We start from the raw sequence: 22,190 nt of genomic DNA, 5'->3' as shown, positions 1-22,190 counted from the left end.
TCAAAGTCCTCTCAATACTGGTACAGAGTTGTCATTTATTCTAATACAATATCATACACACAAAAATATCTACGTCGTCGGGAACGACTTGAAGTTCCCATTATTATCGTATTTCGCCTCTGCAAATAAAACATATTAGCCAAACACCACCATTACAAGATCATATCATAAAAAAAAAAGAAGAAAGTAAAAGTAAAATAACCTACTGAAAAACGTATAACTCAGCGTAACCTCGTTAATCCCGCGCATGTTCAAATCATTCAGCATATCCGGATCCAGATAGAAAAACACCGGCATGTCAACCGTCTCCCCCGCATTCAACCGCTGCTCCTCGAAGCAGAAGCACTGGATCTTACTAAAGTACGGCGCCACCTGCGCGGGCGTGACGCTGTACGTCGCCACGCCGATGATGTCGCTGTCGCTGCGGTTCGTCGCCGTGTAGAACGCCAGCGCCGTTTCTCCGGGTAGCACGCGCACCTCCCGCTGCTGGGGCACGAATTTCCACGGTAGGACGTCGGATACCGAGGCGTTGAACGTGACTCGGATGCGCCGCGCGTCCGTTACGGGGATAAGTCGCGATGCCGGGTCGAAGTCTGCGTCGTCGCTCGAGGGGCCGTGGCCAGGCGCGCGGATGGGCTGGCCGCCCCAGCCGGTTGTCTGGCAGATCTGTTTCGGCGAGTTAGTCGCCTCGTACACTTCCATCACACACCACACCACGCCACGCCACGCCACACCACGTAAGAGAAGCAAAGTATCTCAACCCACCATCTTATACATCGGCACGGAGCCATACGAAAACGCAACGGTGCCGAGTATGATGCTAAGCGTATAATACCTATAACACCACTAAGCCTCGTCTTCCCTCTCGCATCCACCTGCCCGCAAGAGCAATTGGGATTAGGTAAAGGTAGGTATATACATAGTCGTGCGATTCTTATATCTGTAGTACTCGCGCACGCGTTCCATCGACGGCATCCCGGCGCCGGGGGCAGCAGGAGTAGTCTGCTGTTTCCTCGCCGAGGAATTCGCTACGTTCCGGCGGGGAGATGGTCGGATAAGAGCGCGGCGGCACGATGCGCATGCCCATTGCGAAGCTGACGATGTGCTAGCTCGGAGCGCCCGCCATGAGGTCTGGGAGAGGGTGTTCATTCTGGCGGATGGAAGAGTTGGCAAGCAAAGCTCTTCGAGAAATCATATTATCGTATCATGTTGTGGGGTCGACAGGTCGACGTCAAAAAGCTATGATGCTAGGAATTTTAGGTGGGTCTGGTAAGCTTTACAGGGCCTCATTAGTGGCTTACCCACTGTAGTGTAACTTCGCGGTGCCAGGGTGCGGTGCGGGTACTTCGTACTTCTAAAGGAAAACATGTGATCCGTCTAAGTCAACTCAGGTACTAACCTAGGTTAAAGTAAGGGCATGCATGCTCATGCAAGAGGGACAATTTGGCTCATATAAGGTAATGACTTACACATGGTTATAAAGCTTTATAATTGTAGTTAATTTACAATACCCATCTTGTTCAGAAATCTACCTAATCTATACCAGTTTCCTATTTACCAATCTAATTATAGGTGTCTTTGCCGTTCCATTTCCTATACCGTTTCCTCGTATTGATACCTTCTTCCTAGTCCTGCAGAATATCCTCTCCAACAAATTTATAATAAATACCTGAATCAACAGGATTATAACTCTCACAAACAAGTCTAATATACCCAACCTAGGTTGCTTTCCACGACTGTAGGTCGAGTCTACAAACTGGAAAGGCAATCTGGCCCCGAGATGAGCTTGGGCTACGTACAGTCCGCTGCTGAATCCGTCTTCGTGAAACCCGTACTTAGTCCATGCACCGGCGTAGCTGATCCCTCTCGTATTCTGTATTATCGGTAAGGCTTGCTGCGCTCGGATCGCTGCAGGGTTATACAGCGGGTGTGAGTATGAATATCGGCCTTGTACAGTCTCAGGCTTCGGTTCCTGGATGGGATTTAACGTCACCAGGACATCGCCAAAAGGTTGCCTCGGAATATGTTGTAGTATATTCATGTTATAAGTCAACGACACTTGATCAATGTCCTTATTCGTCCAAGGTGATGACATGGCGAGATAATTCCAAGCGGACCAGGAATTCTGGCGCCTCGGCATGTGCGAAAGATCCGAGTGGAGAACGCAGGTATTCTCCGAGGTTTCAAACGAGGACATGATGGCCCGCTCCTTTGCAGTTGCCGAAGGCTTAATGATCTGGTATGCCTGGGGCCCATGTGTCGCTAATATGACGTGATCGTATACTTCCGTCTTGCCATTCTCTAAATGTAGCTTCACACGTCCATCTTTGTCGTTGCTAAGATGTTTGACTGTAGTTTTGAGAAATAGATGATTTGGTGGGAACCCTCTCATCACAGCATTAACATACGATTTAGCGCCGTTCTCTAGTGTAAGCCAGTCTGGCCTCCTTGCAAATGTAGTTAGGAGATGATGATTCCACCTTGACCAAAATTAGTCTTATACTCGAGTCACTTTTATTCATCCAACTTACATAAAACGTACGAGCGTTACAGCCGGAAACTCCAAGGTGCACTTGTCCGGACTCGTACTCCATACGGCGGCCGTTATAGGGATTAGGTAGTCATTGCGAAAAGCTTCAGAGTACCCTTCTCTATCCAAATACTGTCCAATAGTCTCCACAGGCGCAGCCGAGGTTTCGGTATTTAGATAGACATCATTATCGTCATCCTTCAACAAATCGAGTGCAAATTTATTGAAACGGATGATATCGAAAATGAGCCTCCACATCCGTAGGGAGAAAAGGTTCTTCCTCTGACAGAATATGGAATCTAAACTCGTCCCTGCCCACTCAAATTTCCCACGATCCCTTGAAACGCCAAAGGTCATCTGAGTGGGCACGGTCTTGACCTTGACATAGTTGAGGAAGTTGATGAAGTTTGCTGTGAATGATTAGCATATCTGCCTATTCGGGGATTCGTTGTTTACTAACGGTATGTTGCTTCGTTGAGGACGATGAAACCTGTGTCGACCAAGGTGGTGAATTTTCCCTTCTTCCATTCTACCGTATTGGTATGGCCGCCCAGGCGATCAGCCGCCTCGTAGAGATAGACATCGTGGTGCGTACGATTCAAAGCCCACAGAGCACCAATACCGGCAGAGCCGCTGCCAACGATGGCGACCTTCTTCCTGGGCACCCAGTTAGCCGGCGATGTCATCGATTTCTATACAATAAAAGAGTACTAAAGCCGAAGGGGCTGTAATAGTTTAGGCACCAAAAGATTCATAGAAGGATGGATATATGAAAGAAGATTCAAAGTAGAAGCATGTGATAGAGCATTAGGAAATATGGACTCCGAGGAACAGAAGGAAGCTAACTATGCAGGTAGACGCCGTAGGCAGCCATACAGAGTGGTCCAAGTTTCGATAATCATACCAGATCGGCAGAGTCGTGGCTGGAAAACAAGAAAACGCGATTGGAATGATTGGAATGGAAGTTTTGAGAGGAAGTAATGCATGTACGAATAGAATTAATATAGAAGCGGGAACTTGTAATTGTACATTAGAATGTACTTTCCACATGCAACTTACATTCCCATATTGTCAAGAGCGAATAGAGCAAGTAAGGCGCGCTAGGACTATTCGGGAGTTATAAATGTTATAAATGATTTAGTCGACCGTTGTTGCCGAGATGAACGGACGAGAAAATAGGAGAAGCCCCAATTCTTATTTTATTTCTTATCTTATTTCATCTTACATCACGAAGTTGCTGCTTGAAACCGTTTAGAGGTTGATAGACAAGGGTTTCACCACAGCCATATGTATTTCTGAGACAACTGCGACGCATTGACTCAGGTGCGACCTGCACAAATATGTATTCCGTACAATGCCGGACAATTTGTTTAGTACCCAAGACATGGCATCATTGAAATAACCGATCTAATGCAGTATCGAGGCAAGGTCACAGAATACCTTATTGGTAACACTCGCATCAATAATAGACAAGTCATCAGATATATCACCGAGATTCATAGATTATTCAAACATCAGCTTTGCAGTCCAAACCAGACCCGACGCCTCAGTATGTATATAAAACCGTAACGTAGGCAAGACGGACAAATACAATACATGCAATCCGATCAAAAAATGTCGAGGCTCAACGGGATCGAGTACTCAGAGGCGGCAGTCCGAAGACAATCCGTCTAATGCCCAATTCTTAGAAGCTCCATGTTTTAGTCTGCCCGGCTAATACAACTCCACGTCCGTCGTAAAATAGGACGCAGAGCCTAATTGCATTTCTGCTTTCCGGGGGTTCAACTTTCATGGAGAAAAAAAGAAAAGGAAAAGAGGAAAAGCAACGGATACCAAAAAATGATTAAAATATTTTCTTCCAAGACGGTGAATCTCCACTTCTTGTGGCTAGATCGAGATGGCCGAGTATGTGGCTGAGTAACCTATGCAAATGAAACCCACTTAGGTTGGGTCCACTTGGTCTGGACCGCATTGACGGATCTGGGAAGTTGTAAGAAGCCGTTCCTGGGTTACGCAACCGACCCAGTCTCTCCTGCAACCTTCATATGTAATCTACGGATTACTAGGTTAGTCAGTTATTCCATATCTACTATCTACAGTCAGCCAACCACGTCGACCATCCGAGTCTAGTAAGCAGGCATATACATTTATCCTAATTCCAAACCTGCGATATCTAGCCTACATCTCTCGTCGAACCACCGTCCTCTCCGTGAGAGCCTCCTGACGACCGACGCAATTAACCACCAAACTACAACCACCTTACTTACTCATCATGGCCAACCCTCTCGACACCGACGCCGGCTCCGAGCTGTTCAGCAGCTACGAAGCCGAATTCAAACTGGTCCAAGCCGACCTAACCCAAAAGCTCGACCAGATCCCCGAACTAAACGGCGAGCCCCGGAAAGCCGCCATCACCGCCGCCGAGCGTGCCCTCGAAGAAGCCGACGAACTAGTAATCCACTTCTCACCCCCCCCATACCTCTCTCTACAAGCAACACCCTCACTAACCCCCACCGCCTCCAGCTCGGACAAATGCGTCTCGAAAAGCAAAACATCCCCTCCTCCACGCGCCCCAAGATAAACCAACGCTTCCGCAACCTCGAAACCGACGTGGACGGCTACAAGCGCAAGCTGCGCGCCCTCTCCGACGACCGCGCCGCCCTCTTCGGCTCCCGCTACACCGACAACCCCAACCCCAGCCCCTCGGACCTGCAGCTCGAGCAGCGCCAGCAGCTGCTCACCGGCACCGACCGCCTCGACCGCAGCTCCCAGCGCCTGCGCGCCAGCCAGGCCCTCGCCCACGACACGGAGCAGATCGGCGCCGGCACCCTCGCCGACCTCCACCAGCAGCGCGAGAGGATCGCGCATACCTCCCAGATCCTGTACGAGAGCGAGGGCTATGTCGATCGCAGCGTTAAGACGCTGAGGGGTATGGCTCGTAGGTAATTACGTTTTGCCCTTCCCCCTTTTTTCTTTTCTTTTCTTTTCTTTTCTTTTCTTTTCTTTTCTTTTCTGGGCGTAGAGGGAGGAGAGGACGGACTTGTTGATGGCAGTGCGGAGTGCCGTTGTGCTAGAGGATATATATATATGTATACATCAGATGAGATGAGGCTAACGAAGAGAATTACGCAGGATGGCTACGAATCGGGTAATCACCATTGCTATTATCGCCGTCCTCGTGATCTTGATCTTCGCTGTGATCTACAGCAAGTTCAGGTGAAGAAGAGGAGAGTATTTTATCCGTCTGACAGCGTGACTGGTTAGGAGCCAGTCAGCCAGCCAGCCAGGGATAGAAACATCACATGTAAAAGATACATATCCTACTCGCGAACGCGCAAGCGGTCTCGAGCAAGGAAGAAAGAGTAACACCCAACACGGCGTCTGGAGCGTAAACAGGGAGGGCCCTTGCGGAACATTGGAACAATGCTCACAGTCGTTTTTCTCGTACATATTTCCCCTCGAGCTATTGATCGTCGTTGTCGTTGTTGTCGTTGTTGTTTGTCACTGTATTGTCATGATATCGAATTTTTGAGAGTTTTTTATTTAACGAAACCGAGTGTGTTGTTGAAATAGCTGCCTACTCTAGGTACCTAGGTTAGCTTAATACCAAGGACGATGATGTATTGCCGTTGTCCTATTTATTATCGGTTCTGCAAGAAGAAATGGAACGAAATGAAGTATATTTTCCCTGATCCATGTAAACAAGCCTATTACGCCGCGACCCGTTCAGGGGACTAGTGAATAAACATGGGACTTGTAGAGATATAAGATAGGTATCTACATAGAGCAGCAGCAGCAGCAGCAGCAGCAGCAGCAGCAGCAGCAGCAGCAGCAGGCAGGTAAGTATGTGCTGCAAGCGGGTATCAAACTCGGTTTAGAATCTGCTGTAGGCCGTTTATCTCCTACCAGGAGACTTGGGCTTCCCAACCTTCCCCGCGAACGCCGGACCATGCCTCTTCTCCTGCCCGAGACCCCGTCTACCCGCCGCAATACCACCCCTCCCACTCCTGCCGCCGCCGCCACGCATTCCACCACCGCCGCGTGTAGGTCGGCCGCCCCGGAAATCAGCGCCTCCTCTGCCTCCGCCTCCTCTACCGCCTCCTCTACTGCCGCCTCTACCGCCGCCTCTGCCACCACCGCGGCTAATCTGCGTCTTGATAGTCGACATGTCCTTCTCATCGACATCCATCTCGTCATCATCGTCATCTTTACCTCGTTTATTCGAGAACTTCAACCGTCCGCCGCGACCTCTACGTCCAACATCCTTGCTCTTGAGCGCGGCGACGTATGCTCCGACGCCAGATTCCTCGGCGCCGTGTTTAGGGGTGTCGATGACCATGGCATCGTCACCGCCGTCCTCTTCACCGAGGATCAGCTTACCGTCCAGATCGGTCTTGGCCTTGGTCCTGCCCGCCTTGCGCAGCTTGCTAGGTTTCGTAGATGAGATGCTAGCGAGCGCCTTGCGGTCCAGGAGATCTAGGGGCTCGTTCTCGTCTTCCATGATATACGTAGAGCCGCCCTTCTGTGCCTTGCGTGGTTTTCCGAGGACTTCAGCGTCGGAGTCGTCGGATGCGTCTGACTCTTCGCTGCTGTACAGCGCTTCGTCGTACTCGCTTTCGAATCGACTTCGTCGCTTTCCATTCTGCTGGTTGTCATCTTCATCGTCACCTTCTTCCTTAGCGGCGTCCTTCCGTCTCTTGCTGCGCTCCTTAGTCTTACGGATATTAGCTATCAACTTGCGATCCGCTTCGGGGCAGTTTCGGTTGACGGCATCGAAGCCAAAACGACGGACCATTCGTTCTACGATATGCTTGACCTTCGCTCTAAAGTGGCCCTTGTGCTCGTGGGCCCAGACCATCAAGTTAGGAACCATAGTCGGTAGACGTGGGGCCATCATCTCCGTCGGCAAGCTAATGATGCACACTTTTACGAATCCCAGAACGCTCTTAACAATCTCTCGGTTGTTAGAGGTTAAGAAGAGATCCATAGTTTGCACAAGGTCATTCAGCACATCCTTGTTGACGGTCTCTCGGAACTCGTAGAGGATACGAGTAAGAGCAGTGATGGAGGCAGATATCATGTGAGGCGTGCTACCCGCAAGTCCAGCGCTGACCATGGTGAAGTACTCCTCGATGCTTGCAGAAACGGCCGGGGCATTATTGGGCATATGAGGAACCTTGCTGTTGTCGATCGACTTGCCCTTCGCTTCCGCTAACGTTCGTCCCATAAGAACAAGAAGATCAAAGGCCGATGTCCGGGCCTTTTCGTTGTTCTCCTTACAGCAAATTACTACCTCAGATAGCACCGAAGGGATAAAATGGAGTGATGTGTCGGGGATGAATGGCATCAAGGCATTGATTGCCGCTAACCGTTCCCTTCGTGCAGGAACTGAGACTGTTTCCGCACTCGACAATATCAATTCTTGAAGTTCTGTGCTTCGCTCCTGAAGTGCTACCTTGCCAATGTCCGACTCGGCAAGTCGTGGGATCAGCTTGTAGGCTTTCTTCTGCAGTTGAGGGTCGTCATCCCTGACAATGATGAGAGCAGCAATGTTGAAGAGAGCACTAAAGCTTTGGCGAGGAAGATAAATAGACATAGTAATCACCAAGTCCATCAACGTTTGGGCTGTGGAAGGCATCGGATCCTTTGACTTTTGACCCTTCTCTTTGCCCGCCCCGACCCCAGCTTCGCTCAACGAAGAGGCTAACATCGTGCTCACACGATCAAACGTCTCAACGAGCCCCTTCTCGGGGGTGATACTCAAATAGGCATTGATAGTCTGGAGTATAGGACCTCTGGACTGGGGAAGTGTTTGGCTGTAGACGTTAAAGAGGACTGCTAGGAGGTTGCCCGCAAAGCTTCCGAGGTAGGTCAGATTCTTCTGTGCATCCTCTTTAGAAACTCGGCTTCTGAGAATCAAATCATCTTCACTCTCTACTGAAACCACGGCCTGATTAGACTCGACAAGGGCCTTGAGGGCTCGACAGACATCGAGTCTAAGATCGACTTTTTGGTATAGGAGGTTAGCAAGTATCTCAGCAAATGCCTGGTCAAACGCCACTGTTAAATCAAGAGGCAGGTTACAGTAGCCGGGCAAGATAGACCAGGTCTGATGAACTATGGTCTCGAAGATCTTGGTCTCCATAGTCTTGGCATCTCCGTTTCCCACGACGCGCTGAAACATTGCCTCGCTTAACGGGATAAATTCTGTCTTGAAATGTTGAAGATCAGTGTTGGCGGTGAAGTCTCGGAGGATTGGCAGCATCCAAGCTCTACCGGGTTGACCTGCAACTGGCTTGACGAGGTTTAGAGGCAGGACATTGAGAACAGCTTCGGGGCCCATTGCCAAGATTGCCTTTCCAATCACTTCATCTGCCTCTTTTTTACCCATGAAAGAGTCGTTTCCGCGAAGCTCGCCAACCGTTCGTACGACATTCAGCATCATAGGGTTGGCGCGCCACCTAAGCGCATCAAAAATGGCACTTAATACGTTAAACGATTCCATCCAGGCCGCTTGATATTTAACACTTAAGAGATTCTCAGCAATCTTAGCTATCTTCTCAAGGATCTTCTCGTCGTAGATCGAAGGCTCGATTATAACTTGGTCCGGGATACAATTCACCATGAATGAGATTAAGCACTCCGAGGCGGAAACCCTTATGTTATGTGAAGAGGACTCCATAAATTCGGAAACCATCGTAAAGAGGTCCGGGAGTTTTTGGAATGTCTCTTCCGGCTCCATCTGAGAGGAGACATCATACCCTCGCGATAATATGGCAATCCAGGGGGGTAGTAATTGGGTATCGTTGGACGAAGGGCGCAGCTCGGAGATGGTCTCAAGGAGACGGGGTAGTTTAGTAGACGCAACTCCATCTGCCATGCCCTCGAAAATCATTTCGAAGATTTCGAAAACAGCCATCGTCATGTGTTCATTCCCGCTCTTGGCGATACTAAGCAAGAGTTCACACAGTGCCTCAATATTTTTGCTCGGCCAGCCACCTGTCGCCGCCGCTACCGTCCTTACAAGCTGCAGAGCGTGTATAAGTGCGGGATCGTGTTCCGCCGACGATTTCTTCTGCTTCCTCGATGCCGCAGCTTTATTCGCTACCTCAGCCAGGATCCTCATTGCCGATTCGGCGCACAGGTCCGCCGCCGGGTGGTCCACGGACGGGCTCGGGGGAGGATTTTGGAGAACTTTTCGCAGGGCCATCTGGGCGCGCTTTCGTACTTTCGGCCTATGGTCCATCGCAAGGTGTAGAAGACCTGCGACAGCTCGTCGCGGACTTATTTCGCTCGCCGGCAGTTTCCATGCTGCGGCGTCCTGCGCAAGAAGCAAGACTTCGAGGCACCCAATAGAGGGCCTCAGTAAAGGCGCCTCGGCATCTTCAAGAAGTAAGACGGGAGCTAGTAGGGTGAGAATTTGTGTGAATTTCGATCGGAGGAGCGGTTGCGGCGCATAAGGCGTAACTACATCGAGAAGATAGACAATTGATGGTGTTAATTCGTTATTGACCTTCCCACTCTCGAGGGATTGGTTCAATAGGGCCAAAAGCGCAGCAAAGTATCCAGTGGGCGTCGGTTCGGTACCCTGTTCCTTGAGCGTTTCCTCCACAGCTTTGAGAATCACTACGGTCTGGAAAGGTCCAAGTTAGCGAGCTAGAGCTTGTATTTTAAGATTAAGTATTTTACTGACTTGCTGTTGGCTCTGAAGATTTGGCGACCGGATCTTGTCCAGCTTCTCCTCCAGAGTCGACATTTTGAAAATCGCAATCCGTAGATGCTTGAATTGGTGAAGGGTTTCGGGACTCTGCTATCAAGGAATCTTGGATTTTTTTTTGCTTATCGGATGTTATCGCTTATCGATGAAGACGAACCCCACCACTGGTTTGACTTAGCGGAGTATATCCTAGTACCTCTGAGATAGGTTTTACCATCCCGAATCGGAATGGGAATCTAACCTGAGCCATGCCGCTTTAAGCCTGAGCCCGGCCTGAAAAGGACCCTCTTTTTCATAACCCAAGATGAAACAAACTTGCATAATTTCTAATATACGCTTTACCGTAACCCCACTCAAAAATAGGACCGTTTTAGAATCAAACGGATTTTAGTATGCACCACAGGACCGTTTTACTCGAGCGACTTCCTAGGAAGTCGCTCGGTCCCCGGCCAGTCAAAGGCGGCGGCTGGGACGGCCGCGCGACCTGCTGGGTTGTGCTAATTCGAGAAACCAAGTCCTCAAGACCGGCCAATCAAATCACACTGCTTCAATGTTCTTACAGTCTGTCGGGAACAGGCTCTGCCATTGCAGCGCCAGAAACTGTGCATGACGGGTGCTAAGCCCTACCATCTAGTCGCATGTCCCTACTAAACCAGTTCAACCTCTTTCTTTCGCAAGGCACTTATGCCTTGCTTCTCAGGCTCGTTCCGAAAAGGCATTGGCGGACTTCATAGGGGACCGGTCTCCTGTATGAAATCTTGAGAGCTGGAAGCCCGACACTGTACTGGTACGGGGTCCAGTCCGTACCAATCTAAGCCTGTACCAGTTCGAGGACGTACTAGTACGGGGCTTACGGCTGTACTGGTTCGAATATCGTACCAATCCGCTGTCCAAGCCCGTACTGGTCCGAATATCGTACCAGTCCGTGGTCCCAACCTGTACTGGTCCAAGCTCGTACTGGTCTGGAGTCGTACTGGTCCGTGGTTTGAACCCGTACTGGTCCGCATCCCGTACCAGTCCGTAGTCCAAGCCCGTACCGGTCCCAGTCCGAACTGGTCGGCGGTCGTACTAGTACGGGATCCCTCTCGTACTGGTGCGTACGTATACTATGCGTACAAAATCCGCAGTTTCTATCCGGTACTAGTACAGCAGCTTCGCTCGTACTAATACATAACGCTGTTACTGCCTAATAGCTCTATCATTTACTAACTATTTCTAAGGCGCATAAATATAGCAAAGGGGTAAAAGATGCGTAGGGGCTTAAAAGACTATTTATAGAGTTATATAATTATTAACTAGTTATATCATGAAAACTTTTACTAAAGCAGCAATCGAACAAGGTAGTAGATTAAATGAGGGTATATATTAAGGCTTTTTTTCTACGTTTCCCGAGTTAATCTCTTTTCCTAACACATTTATTCCACCTCCCAAGGCATCACCTCCCCTCGGTCTTCCATCTCTACAGATTTTCTTTTGATTTGAGACTCGTTTCGAGCTGGGCAACAGGCTTTATTTTCTCTCGGTCGAATGGCTATAGCAGGCAATGCTCCGCTTTCCCGGAATATACCCGGGCTTTCCCGGCATAGGTACAAAAACATAGTTTCTACTTCATTTGCAAAAACGGACAATTCTTTTCCAATGTTTTCCCAGATTCGCGCCCGGTGCCTGCACTATTAAGCTGTCCTCTATTTTAGTTAACAGCTAGAACATACCGGATATATGCCTGGGCAATCGGATTTAAGCTAAGCCGCATTCGAGGAGTCAAGGTTTAGTAGTAATATATTATGCAGCTCGTCTTGCTTTTCCCCGGGAGCGTATTGCTAATCGCTGTCTAGTCGTTGCCCTAAGCTAAAAGCTTAGATTGGTACAATTGATTGGTATAAGACTAATTAATGCAAGCGAACATTCAAGCCTGCTACGTTTTGCGAAAGGGGCCCTGCAGCCTGCTATATCTTTAAGAACCATAGAGTTAGTACAACGTTGCCTTCTTTCCTAGAGGCCGATTCCGTACAAGATAGATTGCAACCGATCAGCGTGCTATTGTTAGAGTAAGCAATCTGGCAGGCACACACGAAGTCCCCGGATGACTCATACTATTGTTTCTGTCTCCGCTCTTCGGAACCTTGAGGCGCACAGGCTACCATGGCAAGGTTACCAGTTCGAATCCTAACATGACAGTTAACATGACAGTCCGCTGTCACACTAACCACATTTCGTACCACAAACATTATCCCCAAAGCCCTACTCGGTATTGGAGATACTCAATGCAAAAGCGCTGATGAAGTTGGCAAGCTTCTCCGCACCCTCGAGAGAAATCGAGTTGTAATTGGATGCTCGGATACCTTTTAGCTCGCGATGACCCTTCAGTCCAGTCAGCCCTACAGTAGCAGCATTCTTTAAGAATACTTCTTCGACGGCATCGCCGCCCTTGATTCTGAAGCAGATGTTCATACGTGATCGTACTGCTTTATCGGGGATGATCTGGTAAATAGTAGGATAGGCCTCAAGGGCTTCATAAATAAGTTGAGCTTTCTTTTGGGATAAGATCTGCTGTCCTTGGACTTTATCGGGATGTTGAAGTAATAGCTGCTTCAAAACCCGACCTGCAATAAATACACTATAAAAAATTAATTAATTAATTTAGATTTATAAGATAAGGTATTTTAAGAAGATATACTTACTCAAGAATACTTAATGTATTATAGAGACTATTATTTTTAATAATAGTTTCGAATTCGAAGATACGAGGCGGGATTGGTAATGCGAGCTGTCTCATCAAGGCTGTAGGAGGCTGTGGTAGAAATTGTTTCTGGATAATAACAACAGTAATACCAGTTGATCCGACGTTCTTTTGGGCGCCGAAGAAGATGGCTGAGAAATTAGATATCGGGATCCTCCTCGAAAGGATATTAGAGCTCATATCAGCGACAACAATTGGTCTGTCGGGCCCCGGCTCGAGACACTTGGGAAATCCAGGGAACTCGACGCCATGGACAGTCTCATTGTCGCAGTAATAAACCATGGCAGCATCGTGAGATAGATTCCAGGTATCCTCGTTCGGGATCGTTCCAAACTTGCCACCATTCGCTTTACGGCTATCAGCCACGATATTGACGTGTTCCGAGCCAAAAAGTCGCTCGGCTTCGGCCGCTGCTTTCTGTGACCAGCCACCAGTGATGATATAGTCGATCTTGAGATTCTCCACGGCCGACTTGAGCTTTAGGACTGTGCTCTCATCACTTTCCGAACCCTGCACCTCCTTGTATTCCTTGTATTTGCGGGTGACCCAGTTGCCAACAAAGTTGTATGCCATGGCAGAAAATTGTGCGGAGCCTCCTCCCTGCATAAAACAGATTTCGTAACCGTCTGGAATGTCCAGGTACGAGACCAGATCGGCCTTGGCCTCATTGATTATGGTAGCTGCAATCTCCGATCGATGCGAATGTTCGGCAACTATATATGGAGAAACCAGACGTCAGCATCAGTCATCCGAGACAGCCGTCAAAAGGTCACTTCAAGATCCGTCCTGGGGATAATGGTGGAAGGAGGACGACGGTCTCTAGGAGCTCCATACCGCCAAGGCCAGTTGCATTATAATTGAGGAGCGCCGCGGCAGCTTCCTCGAGGACGGCAGTAGGTAGCAAAGCTGGGCCTGCACCGAAACTACCGCAATCACGAGTTAGCAATATCTCACAATATCTCATTCAAGAATATTCAGGAGCTGCATCGGGAACATTGAGCCATGTGCGAAAGACCCTGCTGCTTCTACGACAGGCGACAGGCTAGGAAGGGGAATATTAACGAGCTGTAAAAAGTTTCTTACTAGGTGATGTCTGATCTGGAGGGCATGGCGGCGATGGAATCAATCGTGATTGCTTGGGTTTGTTGGGGCTTGAGATATTTGACTGGATAAGGAGAACTGGTCGGGAATGTGACTTTGAGTGCGGGGTTTTTTATGCCCCTCTTGGATACTGCCTAAGAAAATGTAGATTAGATAAACGATTAGATAGCATGATCTGAGTCACACATCCCTATAAGTTACACGTCACCGTACCAATCGATCAGGGCAGCAATGGTAACAATTCATTTTTGATTACTGCTGAGGGAACAAAATGAGTCATCCCTGGGCATTTGTGAAACTGAGGGCGATTCCGATCACGAGATCAACTTCGAGGACATCTCCGATGCAAGCGATTGCGATAGTGAAATAAAAGAAGAGTCCTTCTCAGAAGAAGAACATGGCTTGGTTGGGTTAAATCACCAAGCGATAGTTGATTGTCAACAGACGCGACTTGTGTGCATGGCCTACGAAGAACTCTGCAGACCTATTGTAGAGCGAGGTCCGGAATGGCAACCAGATATGGTTGCACCGTCTACACAGACGTGCATCCTCGACTGGCTCACGCGCAGAGACGACGCCGGCGACAGCAAGGTAACCCTCTGATAAAACAACTCATATCTAGTTGGACATACTGCCCTCTGGATCTTTTGAGTCTGATCGTTGCGCCTGAAGGCGAAGGACCCCTTAGGAGAAGCAGGGGACACGGCCGCCTGATGCGGCGGCTGGAGGCGGAGATGCGGGACTTGCGAGAGCTGCGAGAGCTGCGGGAGGAGCTGCGGACGCCGCGTCTTGGGGGGCCTGAAGTTCGGTTGGCAATTCCAACATTTTCTGGCAATCTCTTCAGCTTTTCATAGGTAGCCCGCGGGTTTTGACTAGGTTGGCAACTTTGGTCGGATGGTCCCAAAACAAGGTTCGGTGAAGGTTCCTCTGCTATAGCAATTGGCACGCATTTGGGAAGAGTTATCTTCATGCGATTTTCTATGTACAACAAGTCTTAAGCTGCGTATCGATTCAGTTAACTAACGGTTAAAACCTAACGGTTTGAGGACCGTTTCGCTCTGCATAAATAATGCATAGATGTAATCCGTAGCTCCTCAGTCACCTGACTGACAATAGGGTGAGCCGAGCCTAAGCAAAGGCGGCGAATGCGCTAAGCCCAATTTGCCGCGCTCTTGGCATTTGGTAAATCCTAGAACCTAGCTCTAATTTGTACTCGGGTACGAGTAACTTAAGTGTCAGTCCGTGATCATACATAAAATGAATGCTGAAATAAAGTATTCACTGTCTTTATATATCTCAATCTTAAATTAGATCCGGGGTCGTAGATAACATCAATTCCAGTCTTACGAGGTAACTTCTACTAATGCGGTTGAGATGTAAAAGGTCAATCCTAATGCTGTTCCATTTCCGTCATGAATGTGTCTGGTCTGGCCTGGTCTGGTCTGGTCCAGCTCATATTTCTAACCCAAACAACGCAAGAAAGCTTCATCCTGCAAATCGCAAGATGCTGCTGCATTATGATAGTATAATGCACCCAATCCATACGCCAAAACATCATGTTTGGCTTGCACTTGTCACAAAGCCTCCCTTCTTCAGCTTATAACTCCACAAGTCCATCTAAGAAAAGTCCTCACCGGCCTCTTCGATGGTGTTCTTAACTCGTACAAGAATCGTAGTCTTCCACTTGTCAAGCTTGCTTAGTTGGTCGTATTGGAATAGCTTGTCTGTAAACTGGTCCTGGTCACCTGCTTCGATGGCAGCGGCCAGGTCCACCAGTAGCTGGTGCTCTCGGGTGCTTGGGAATGTCGGGTCTTGATCTCTGTACTTCTCAAACGCGCGATTCGCAGCGACCATATCACCTGTCGCTAGGTGGCAGATACCCGCCTTGAGGAAGTAATCCTTGACCGAGTAGCGCATCAGATTGTTGTTAATAGAGGCCGCTGCGACCTTCTCGTACTGCTCGATCGACTTATAGTAGTCGCCTTCGAGGGCAGCAATGTCTGCAACCTTGAGCCATAACTTGTTCGCAAGGCTAGATGTACGGATTAGCTTCCAAACATCTTATCATAGTACCCAGTGATATAATAGGGGTACTAACGCCGCAGCATTATCTCCTTCATACCACCCAGCAGCAGTCTCGTATGCCTCGAGCGCGCGCTTGGTATCACCTATCTCCACCTCGAAAACCTCACCCATGTTCTCCTTGTGCTGCGCCGCCCGCCTGAAATTCCCCTTCTTGCAGTACTGGCCGATGGCGACCTCAAGACATCGCACGGCATCTTCCGGGTTCTCTTTCCGGTATACCTTAAAAGCATCGACAAGCGTGTTTGCGGCATCGTCGGGTTCGTTTAGATTCTTGCTCTGGACCGCAGCCGCCTTCTCGAAAGCCTGACCGGCCTCTCGGTTCATCTTCTGGATCCTAAAGGCATTCGCTGCCTCGACATACAGGTCCGCCGCATTTTGGTATTTTTCTTCTCGGCCGCCGAAGAAGCTGAAGCCACCGGACGCGCCGGAGAGCGCCTTGTCTGCCTACGTTGGCGATCGACGTTAGCGACTATGTAAGTGGGTATGGGGATGGTGGCGGGGCAAGTAGACCGACCTTCTGGAGTAGCGCACGAGGATCTCCAGCCATGGTGATGGGATTTTATGTTGTTGCTATACTGAATGGAAAGAAAAGTTGTAGTAATGGTAGATCAATAAACTTTATTGCTTGTTAACCTAAAGCGTTGTTGACAAAGGAGTGAGAATGGTAAAGTACAGTTTCGGATTGCGACGCGGCTACCTGACGTTAGGTAAGTCTCGAGCTACATCCTATGACATCGCCCTGTGTCACATTGGACCCTTGCAAGTATCCATGTACATTCAAAGTACCCAAGTTGTATTAATCAGGTGAATTTGAATAACAACCTAATAAATACACCCAGATTTTATTACAAGTGAAAAGAGGAAGAGAAAGTCATATATTCATAAACAGTTGTTAAATCCCAGGTCGTGATATGTTTCAATGTCTACAATTTGAACAATATTTAATTCATATTCCTCACAAGTACATCTCCCTCGGCATAACCTGTTCAGCCTCAAGACCCCGACAGGGATCTTCCATTTCCATAAAACACAACCAATTGGCTGCGTAATCTTCACATCTCAAAATTGTAGACCTTCTCCAACCTACTTGGCCGAATTCAAATGACAATGAATTTGCAAATATGTAGCCATTGCCGAAAGGCACTACACCAATCTTTACGAGCTCTACGAGGAAGAAGACACCAACTACGCACACTATCCTCAACCACCCCCCGCCAAAACTCAAGCTCAAGCTCAACTTCACCCGAACCCGAGTCCCTAGCAGCCCTCTTCTCGAAACCAACCTGGTCCGTCCGGTCTCTCCTTCCGGAGCCATCTTCCCTAACCAACACCGATCCCTCAACCGAGGCCGAAATAACTCCCCGCACCCTGCAACACCTCCTGCGCCTCTCCGCCCTCCCTCCACCCTCCTCTCCCTCGGAAGAAGCACTTATGCTCTCAACGTTAACCTCGCAACTACATTTCGTACGCGCCGTCCGCTCCGTGAACACAGCCGGCGTCGAGCCCTTGCGTGCAATACGCGACGAAACCGCGCTCGGCCAGCGTGAGCAGACTATTGGCTTAGAGCAACTACAAGATGCGCTCGCGAACGAGGATGTAGTAGGCCACGCGCGGCGCCCGCGCCGACGGCGGCAGCAGCAAGGAGGCAGCGGGGGTGCTGATCCCGGGGTGGAAGGATGGGACGTTTTAGCCGGAGCCAGCGAGACGGCAGGGCGGTATTTCGTAGTCCGGACAGGATCAACTAGTCCGGCGCGGACAGGCGCAGGGCAAGTAGAGAAGACGGAAGAGACTTAATAATAATAGTAATAATGAGATGAGATGAGAAATTACTACGCAATGTGTAAGTAAAGTCTTCTGACCTGCCTATCTGAGTATGCTGTCCTATTTCCGGTGTATACACCTGGCCTGCCTGCCTGGCCGCATAACACAAAGAACGATGCTTAGACTATCTTACAGCACCACCTCATACCAAAATTCATCGCCATCTAGTCAATACAAACCCCCGGAACCGAAATAATGTACATCTCTCCGTTGCCGCAGATCTTGAGGGCCGGATCGGTGCGTTCCAGGACGTCGTCGCTACTTGCTACCCAGCTTCACACCTTTCACGCCGTTCACGACTATTCGGATATCCTCCTTGGGCTTAGCTTGGCTCTTCTTTTCGCGCTCTTCGTCGAGTTTCGCCTCGGCGCTTATGTGTGCGTTCAACTTCTGCTGTTCCTTCATAATTTCGTCATAATTGATGTCCTCCCAGCCGACCTTCTTCAGGACGCTACCGACCATATGGTGGTATCGAAGGTGATTTGTCACTATCTGGGTCACGTCGAAATTTTCGACGTTCGGTACGCCTTCGATCTTCTGTAAGCCAGCAACGCCGTATTGCCAGCTACTACTGCGATAGAGGAAGCCCAACATATAGTCCTTCCCGGAGTAAACGTTGACTAGTTTACTAGCAACGACGCTCTTCATTGTCGCCCAAACGCGAACTTCGGACGGGCAAGGTGCGCCCATGATAATCACGTTCTCTACTAATCCAAAAGCTCGCTTCTCGGCCAGGATCATCAGGCAGCAATAGATTATGCGAGCTCCCAGGCTATACCCTATCAATGTAACGGGTCTCTCGCCGTAGATTCTGTTTATGAGAACGTCGGCGAGCACCGCGCCTGCCTTTTCTGCTCGGACCATTCCGATACACCAAGGATTTTCGATGACCTTACTGATCTTCACGAGGGCTGTGGGCCATATAGACTTCGTCAGCCTGTCGTAAACTAGAGCAAGAAATTAGCTTATGTTCCACTATAGCATGGGAGGCGTCCTTACCATTCATCGAATTAAGTTCCTTTTTCGCTTCGCTCCAAGCTGAACTCTTCGCGAGCGTCTCTAGAGCGATACCCATCTTCGTCAGGGCCTCCATCTCCCATCTCATTGCGTAGGATTCATTCTGTTGACCTAGAAACTGCCAGGATGTAAGGAAGTCATCCGGGTTGGTGAGCAACCCAGTGATTCCGATGGTGACTCGCATTCTGCGATACTCGGCGGGTACATCCTTAGGGTCGATCAGCTCCGGTGTGTTAATTCCGTGTAAAGGTATCATGCCGAAATCCTGGATGTCCTTGCCGTGTGCGTCAATCGTTTTGCTTCCTTGTCGGGCTCCATACAGACCAAACAAGGTACCAACGACGACAGTGTTATCGTTCATAGGTCCTAGTAGACCAGCTGTTGCTGACTGATCAAGTCCGATACCCCCGAAAACAGTACCAAGTCCGGCCGCGACGAGGGGGGCTGCAAGGACGCCAGGGTTTCCTCCCAGGGCTGCGTTAGCCATGCCCGGTTTCCAACGTCGGGATGTTTTGGCTTCCTCTGCTCGCCTCTGGGCGATCTCCTCGATAGGGATGCCCAGGATAACCTTCGAAAGGGCTTGCGAGACTCTGACCTCGTCTTGCAATAATACCCACATCGGGATGGTCAACGACGAAGCAAGTCTTACTAATAGGATTCTCGAGTACAGGGAATATTGGTCAAGCCCGAGCAGAATTAGTAGCATGGAATGCAATATCAAGGCACGCTTCTCCTTAGGGCAATCCTTGAGGGGCGTAGGAATAGGGGGATAAAGCCGAACAAGAGCCAGCGAGGAAGCCTCAGCAGCCGTGTTGGATCCTAAGTTATCGGATTAGCTCTGCTAGGGAAACTAGATGTGGAATATAAAGGGCACCAAAATTCTAAATTTGCAATGTATGGAGCTATTCAAAAAAAGGAATCGCGACGACGTTTATTGGCGGCTAGCCTCTCAAGGAAGAACTTACCACTACCACTTGGCAACAAAGGTCTTCCTCTTGTGGCATTACCTCCTGATCGTCTTGCATTACCTGGTGCTTGGGGTAACTGGCCGCCAACATTGCCAGTTGTTCCGCCGTTTTTAATCACGATATCCTGGGTACGCTTGAGCAAGTTGACGCGCCATTTGCCGAAGTGTGCTTGGGCGTCTCTTTTCAATTCAAAAATGCTTGAGACCAGTACATCGTGCTCCGTCTTTTGGTACAAGTGGCGAACTTCTTCGGGAGATTTAGGCAGTCTCCACATAGGATCTAGTGACCTTGTCGTCGTGGTAGCTTGGTGATTGGGTTTTGCATTCTCCTTCCGGGAATCTGAGTTGTTATTCTGACCCACGGCAATGTTGCCGTACAAGTGTCGATATTTCTCGCTACGGGGATTAGGGACGGTGTTGCACACTGCTTTGGGTGGGTTGATTCCTTGGCCAGGTTTAACATGACCGGAACTAAGATTCTCGAAGCTATCGCGTATCTGCTTATGCATATCATCGACGATAGCAGCAATGAGTTTTTGAAGTTGGAACTTTTGTTCCACGTTGATACACGCACTGAGGTCGAGTTCAATACGCTTGGGCGGACGCCCTCGCGTTGGGTTGTTGTTACGAGGCATTGTTTGATCTTCGTCTTCAGATGAACTAGAATAGTTGAAGGTTTGATCCATGATTATAATTCTCTCTGTGCACAGAAAAAGTTAGATAGGTGTGAGTGTGCGGGGTTGCTGTTGCTGTTGCTGTTGCTGTTGCCGCTGTTGCGGTAGTGACGACGTCGCTTAGGATATGAGGTGAGGTGCGTTGCTAGGCAGTTATGAGTTATGAAGGAAGGAAGTGACGAAGAAAGTGACGAAGGGGGCAACAACGAACCAAAAATGGGTCTGTATGTTAGGAGGTACGATGTCTGCCTCACTGTACCTCCTAACCTACATATGTGTAAACTACATCTTCAATGTATGTAACACAGACTGAAGTATAATCGCAAACGTGACCTAGTGATCTTTATCATTAACGCTGCAGCTATCCGAATCCCTCGACGTAATATGTACATCTTGTAGAATAAATATGTAGGCACCTAGTATTGGAGCCTATGGCTAAATAAGTTACTTTGTTACCTCAAATCTGTTTTACTATGGAGGATGTCAGGATGCTATGCTACCTATATATAAAGGGACACAAGGGGGCGCATGGACTAAACCCACCAGAACATACTTCTCCCACTTTGAATTGTAAGGTAGCCTGAGCACTTGACTTGTAGCACAAATAAACTTATGACAGGTAGATGGGATAGTTAAGATTGGAAACCTAGCTTTGTTTTCGTCCATCTAGGCAAGCAAGCTTCAAGTGTAATACGAGACGATAATAAAATTTAGCCAACCTGACTTACAGATTGATATAGCCATTATCTACACGCAATAGTCACATACAATAACCCTCCCCCTTTTCTATCTTTTCCTTTCTTAAACTATAACAAATACCTACTTAACTTATGTAACTAAGCATGCCTAACTGTCTTAGCATTAAGTATGGCTAGTAAATATAAAGGGGTCAGAGTAATTAATGAGTATAACAGACATGATATTTATTAGCCGCTAAGGCGATAGTACCCGTGTTACATGATTAGTTTAACCCTTGATCTATCTACAGAAACTGGTAACTATAACTCTGGATGTTGTCAAATAGCTAGGAAACAACTCATTTGGAGATGTCCCTATAAGACTCCATCCCCTGGGCATGAGGTGCAGCGTTAAGCTGTCTATGTCTAGTAGATATGTCCCCCTCAGTCGTATGCCGGCACAATCAGTGAGTAGGCACTAAAATACCACACGGTCTACTCTTGTCGGGTTTCTAGTTCCTTAGGATAACGAGAACGGATATCGTATCATAGGTAGATACAACTCAAACTACGGATCAGAAAACGTTTCTATCGGTATATTAAGATTAGCAAGCAAAGACACGTCATTCGCTGGTCTATGTGCGGTAACATTTCTACAACAGCATGTCGTGCTACCTTGCTAGTTACGCCATGGCAATTCGTCGCGGCTATGCTTGATCTTCGTCGGTCCCGTTGCACTACCTAACTGACCAATCGGCACCTATAACGTAGAAGATGTATAGTTAAATTGCCGCCTATAGCGATTTCCTCTATAGCAACAATAACTTCAATACATCGTTAGTCCAGGGACTGTTAATCCGA

General features: G+C 48.7%; 8 protein-coding genes across 8 annotated transcripts; 3 read left to right on the top strand and 5 right to left on the bottom strand.

The window, feature by feature from the left end:
- Positions 1-69: 69 nt before the first annotated feature.
- F4817DRAFT_355543 (amine oxidase) lies at positions 70-3,216 on the bottom strand (the record flags this gene model as incomplete). Its single annotated transcript, XM_049305673.1, has 7 exons — positions 70-119; positions 207-666; positions 766-835; positions 920-1,181; positions 1,600-2,480; positions 2,532-2,940; positions 2,991-3,216. The coding sequence occupies 7 exons, from the start codon at positions 3,214-3,216 to the stop codon at positions 70-72; spliced, it is 2,358 nt and encodes a 785-aa protein (XP_049163847.1).
- A 1,297-nt stretch (positions 3,217-4,513) lies between these two features.
- Positions 4,514-6,208, top strand: F4817DRAFT_322122 (V-snare-domain-containing protein). The gene is made up of 3 exons (XM_049301365.1): positions 4,514-4,982; positions 5,054-5,472; positions 5,663-6,208. Exons 1-3 carry the CDS (start codon positions 4,803-4,805, stop codon positions 5,748-5,750), a joined length of 687 nt encoding a protein of 228 aa, XP_049163846.1. The 5' UTR covers positions 4,514-4,802; the 3' UTR covers positions 5,751-6,208.
- Positions 6,209-6,315: 107 nt separating this feature from the next.
- On the bottom strand, positions 6,316-10,410 carry F4817DRAFT_322121 (NUC173-domain-containing protein). The gene is made up of 2 exons (XM_049301364.1): positions 10,224-10,410; positions 6,316-10,163 (listed from the first exon to the last, which is right to left on the bottom strand). The coding sequence occupies exons 1-2, from the start codon at positions 10,284-10,286 to the stop codon at positions 6,426-6,428; spliced, it is 3,801 nt and encodes a 1,266-aa protein (XP_049163845.1). The 5' UTR covers positions 10,287-10,410; the 3' UTR covers positions 6,316-6,425.
- A 2,078-nt stretch (positions 10,411-12,488) lies between these two features.
- Positions 12,489-14,096, bottom strand: F4817DRAFT_355539 (phosphoserine aminotransferase; the record flags this gene model as incomplete). Its single annotated transcript, XM_049305672.1, has 4 exons — positions 12,489-12,864; positions 12,929-13,700; positions 13,822-13,910; positions 14,071-14,096. The coding sequence occupies 4 exons, from the start codon at positions 14,094-14,096 to the stop codon at positions 12,489-12,491; spliced, it is 1,263 nt and encodes a 420-aa protein (XP_049163844.1).
- A 498-nt stretch (positions 14,097-14,594) lies between these two features.
- F4817DRAFT_310986 (uncharacterized protein) lies at positions 14,595-14,942 on the top strand (the record flags this gene model as incomplete). The annotated part of the gene is made up of 1 exon (XM_049299930.1): positions 14,595-14,942. One exon carries the CDS (start codon positions 14,595-14,597, stop codon positions 14,940-14,942), a length of 348 nt encoding a protein of 115 aa, XP_049163843.1.
- A 363-nt stretch (positions 14,943-15,305) lies between these two features.
- F4817DRAFT_322099 (TPR-like protein) lies at positions 15,306-16,871 on the bottom strand. The gene is made up of 3 exons (XM_049301363.1): positions 16,688-16,871; positions 16,187-16,617; positions 15,306-16,120 (listed from the first exon to the last, which is right to left on the bottom strand). Exons 1-3 carry the CDS (start codon positions 16,718-16,720, stop codon positions 15,706-15,708), a joined length of 879 nt encoding a protein of 292 aa, XP_049163842.1. The 5' UTR covers positions 16,721-16,871; the 3' UTR covers positions 15,306-15,705.
- Positions 16,872-17,130: 259 nt separating this feature from the next.
- F4817DRAFT_322098 (uncharacterized protein) lies at positions 17,131-18,371 on the top strand. Its single transcript, XM_049301362.1, has 2 exons — positions 17,131-18,044; positions 18,130-18,371. Exon 1 carries the CDS (start codon positions 17,275-17,277, stop codon positions 17,965-17,967), a length of 693 nt encoding a protein of 230 aa, XP_049163841.1. The 5' UTR covers positions 17,131-17,274; the 3' UTR covers positions 17,968-18,044; positions 18,130-18,371.
- On the bottom strand, positions 18,253-20,664 carry F4817DRAFT_355537 (DUF726-domain-containing protein; the record flags this gene model as incomplete). The annotated part of the gene is made up of 3 exons (XM_049305671.1): positions 18,253-18,941; positions 18,994-19,830; positions 20,040-20,664. 3 exons carry the CDS (start codon positions 20,662-20,664, stop codon positions 18,253-18,255), a joined length of 2,151 nt encoding a protein of 716 aa, XP_049163840.1.
- Positions 20,665-22,190: the final 1,526 nt, after the last annotated feature.

Source organism: Daldinia loculata (genome assembly GCF_022478755.1).
Source record: "Daldinia loculata strain CBS 113971 unplaced genomic scaffold F4817scaffold_1, whole genome shotgun sequence".
Lineage (NCBI taxonomy): Eukaryota > Fungi > Ascomycota > Sordariomycetes > Xylariales > Hypoxylaceae > Daldinia > Daldinia loculata.
This window is presented reverse-complemented; position numbering and strand designations above follow the sequence as displayed.

Excerpts from the sequence above, each read along its gene's own strand:
- F4817DRAFT_322122 (XM_049301365.1), top strand. The coding sequence starts at position 4,803 with ATGGCCAACCCTCTCGACACCGACGCCGGCTCCGAGCTGTTCAGCAGC. Across the intron at positions 4,983-5,053 it reads TCGAAGAAGCCGACGAACTA|CTCGGACAAATGCGTCTCGA; the intron begins GTAATCCACTTC and ends CACCGCCTCCAG. Across the intron at positions 5,473-5,662 it reads CTGAGGGGTATGGCTCGTAG|GATGGCTACGAATCGGGTAA; the intron begins GTAATTACGTTT and ends AGAATTACGCAG.
- F4817DRAFT_322121 (XM_049301364.1), bottom strand. The coding sequence starts at position 10,286 with ATGTCGACTCTGGAGGAGAAGCTGGACAAGATCCGGTCGCCAAATCTT. Across the intron at positions 10,164-10,223 it reads ATCTTCAGAGCCAACAGCAA|ACCGTAGTGATTCTCAAAGC; the intron begins GTCAGTAAAATA and ends GGACCTTTCCAG.
- F4817DRAFT_322099 (XM_049301363.1), bottom strand. The coding sequence starts at position 16,720 with ATGGCTGGAGATCCTCGTGCGCTACTCCAGAAG. Across the intron at positions 16,618-16,687 it reads CTCGTGCGCTACTCCAGAAG|GCAGACAAGGCGCTCTCCGG; the intron begins GTCGGTCTACTT and ends TCGCCAACGTAG. Across the intron at positions 16,121-16,186 it reads GAAGGAGATAATGCTGCGGC|CCTTGCGAACAAGTTATGGC; the intron begins GTTAGTACCCCT and ends CCGTACATCTAG.
- F4817DRAFT_322098 (XM_049301362.1), top strand. The coding sequence starts at position 17,275 with ATGACAATGAATTTGCAAATATGTAGCCATTGCCGAAAGGCACTACAC.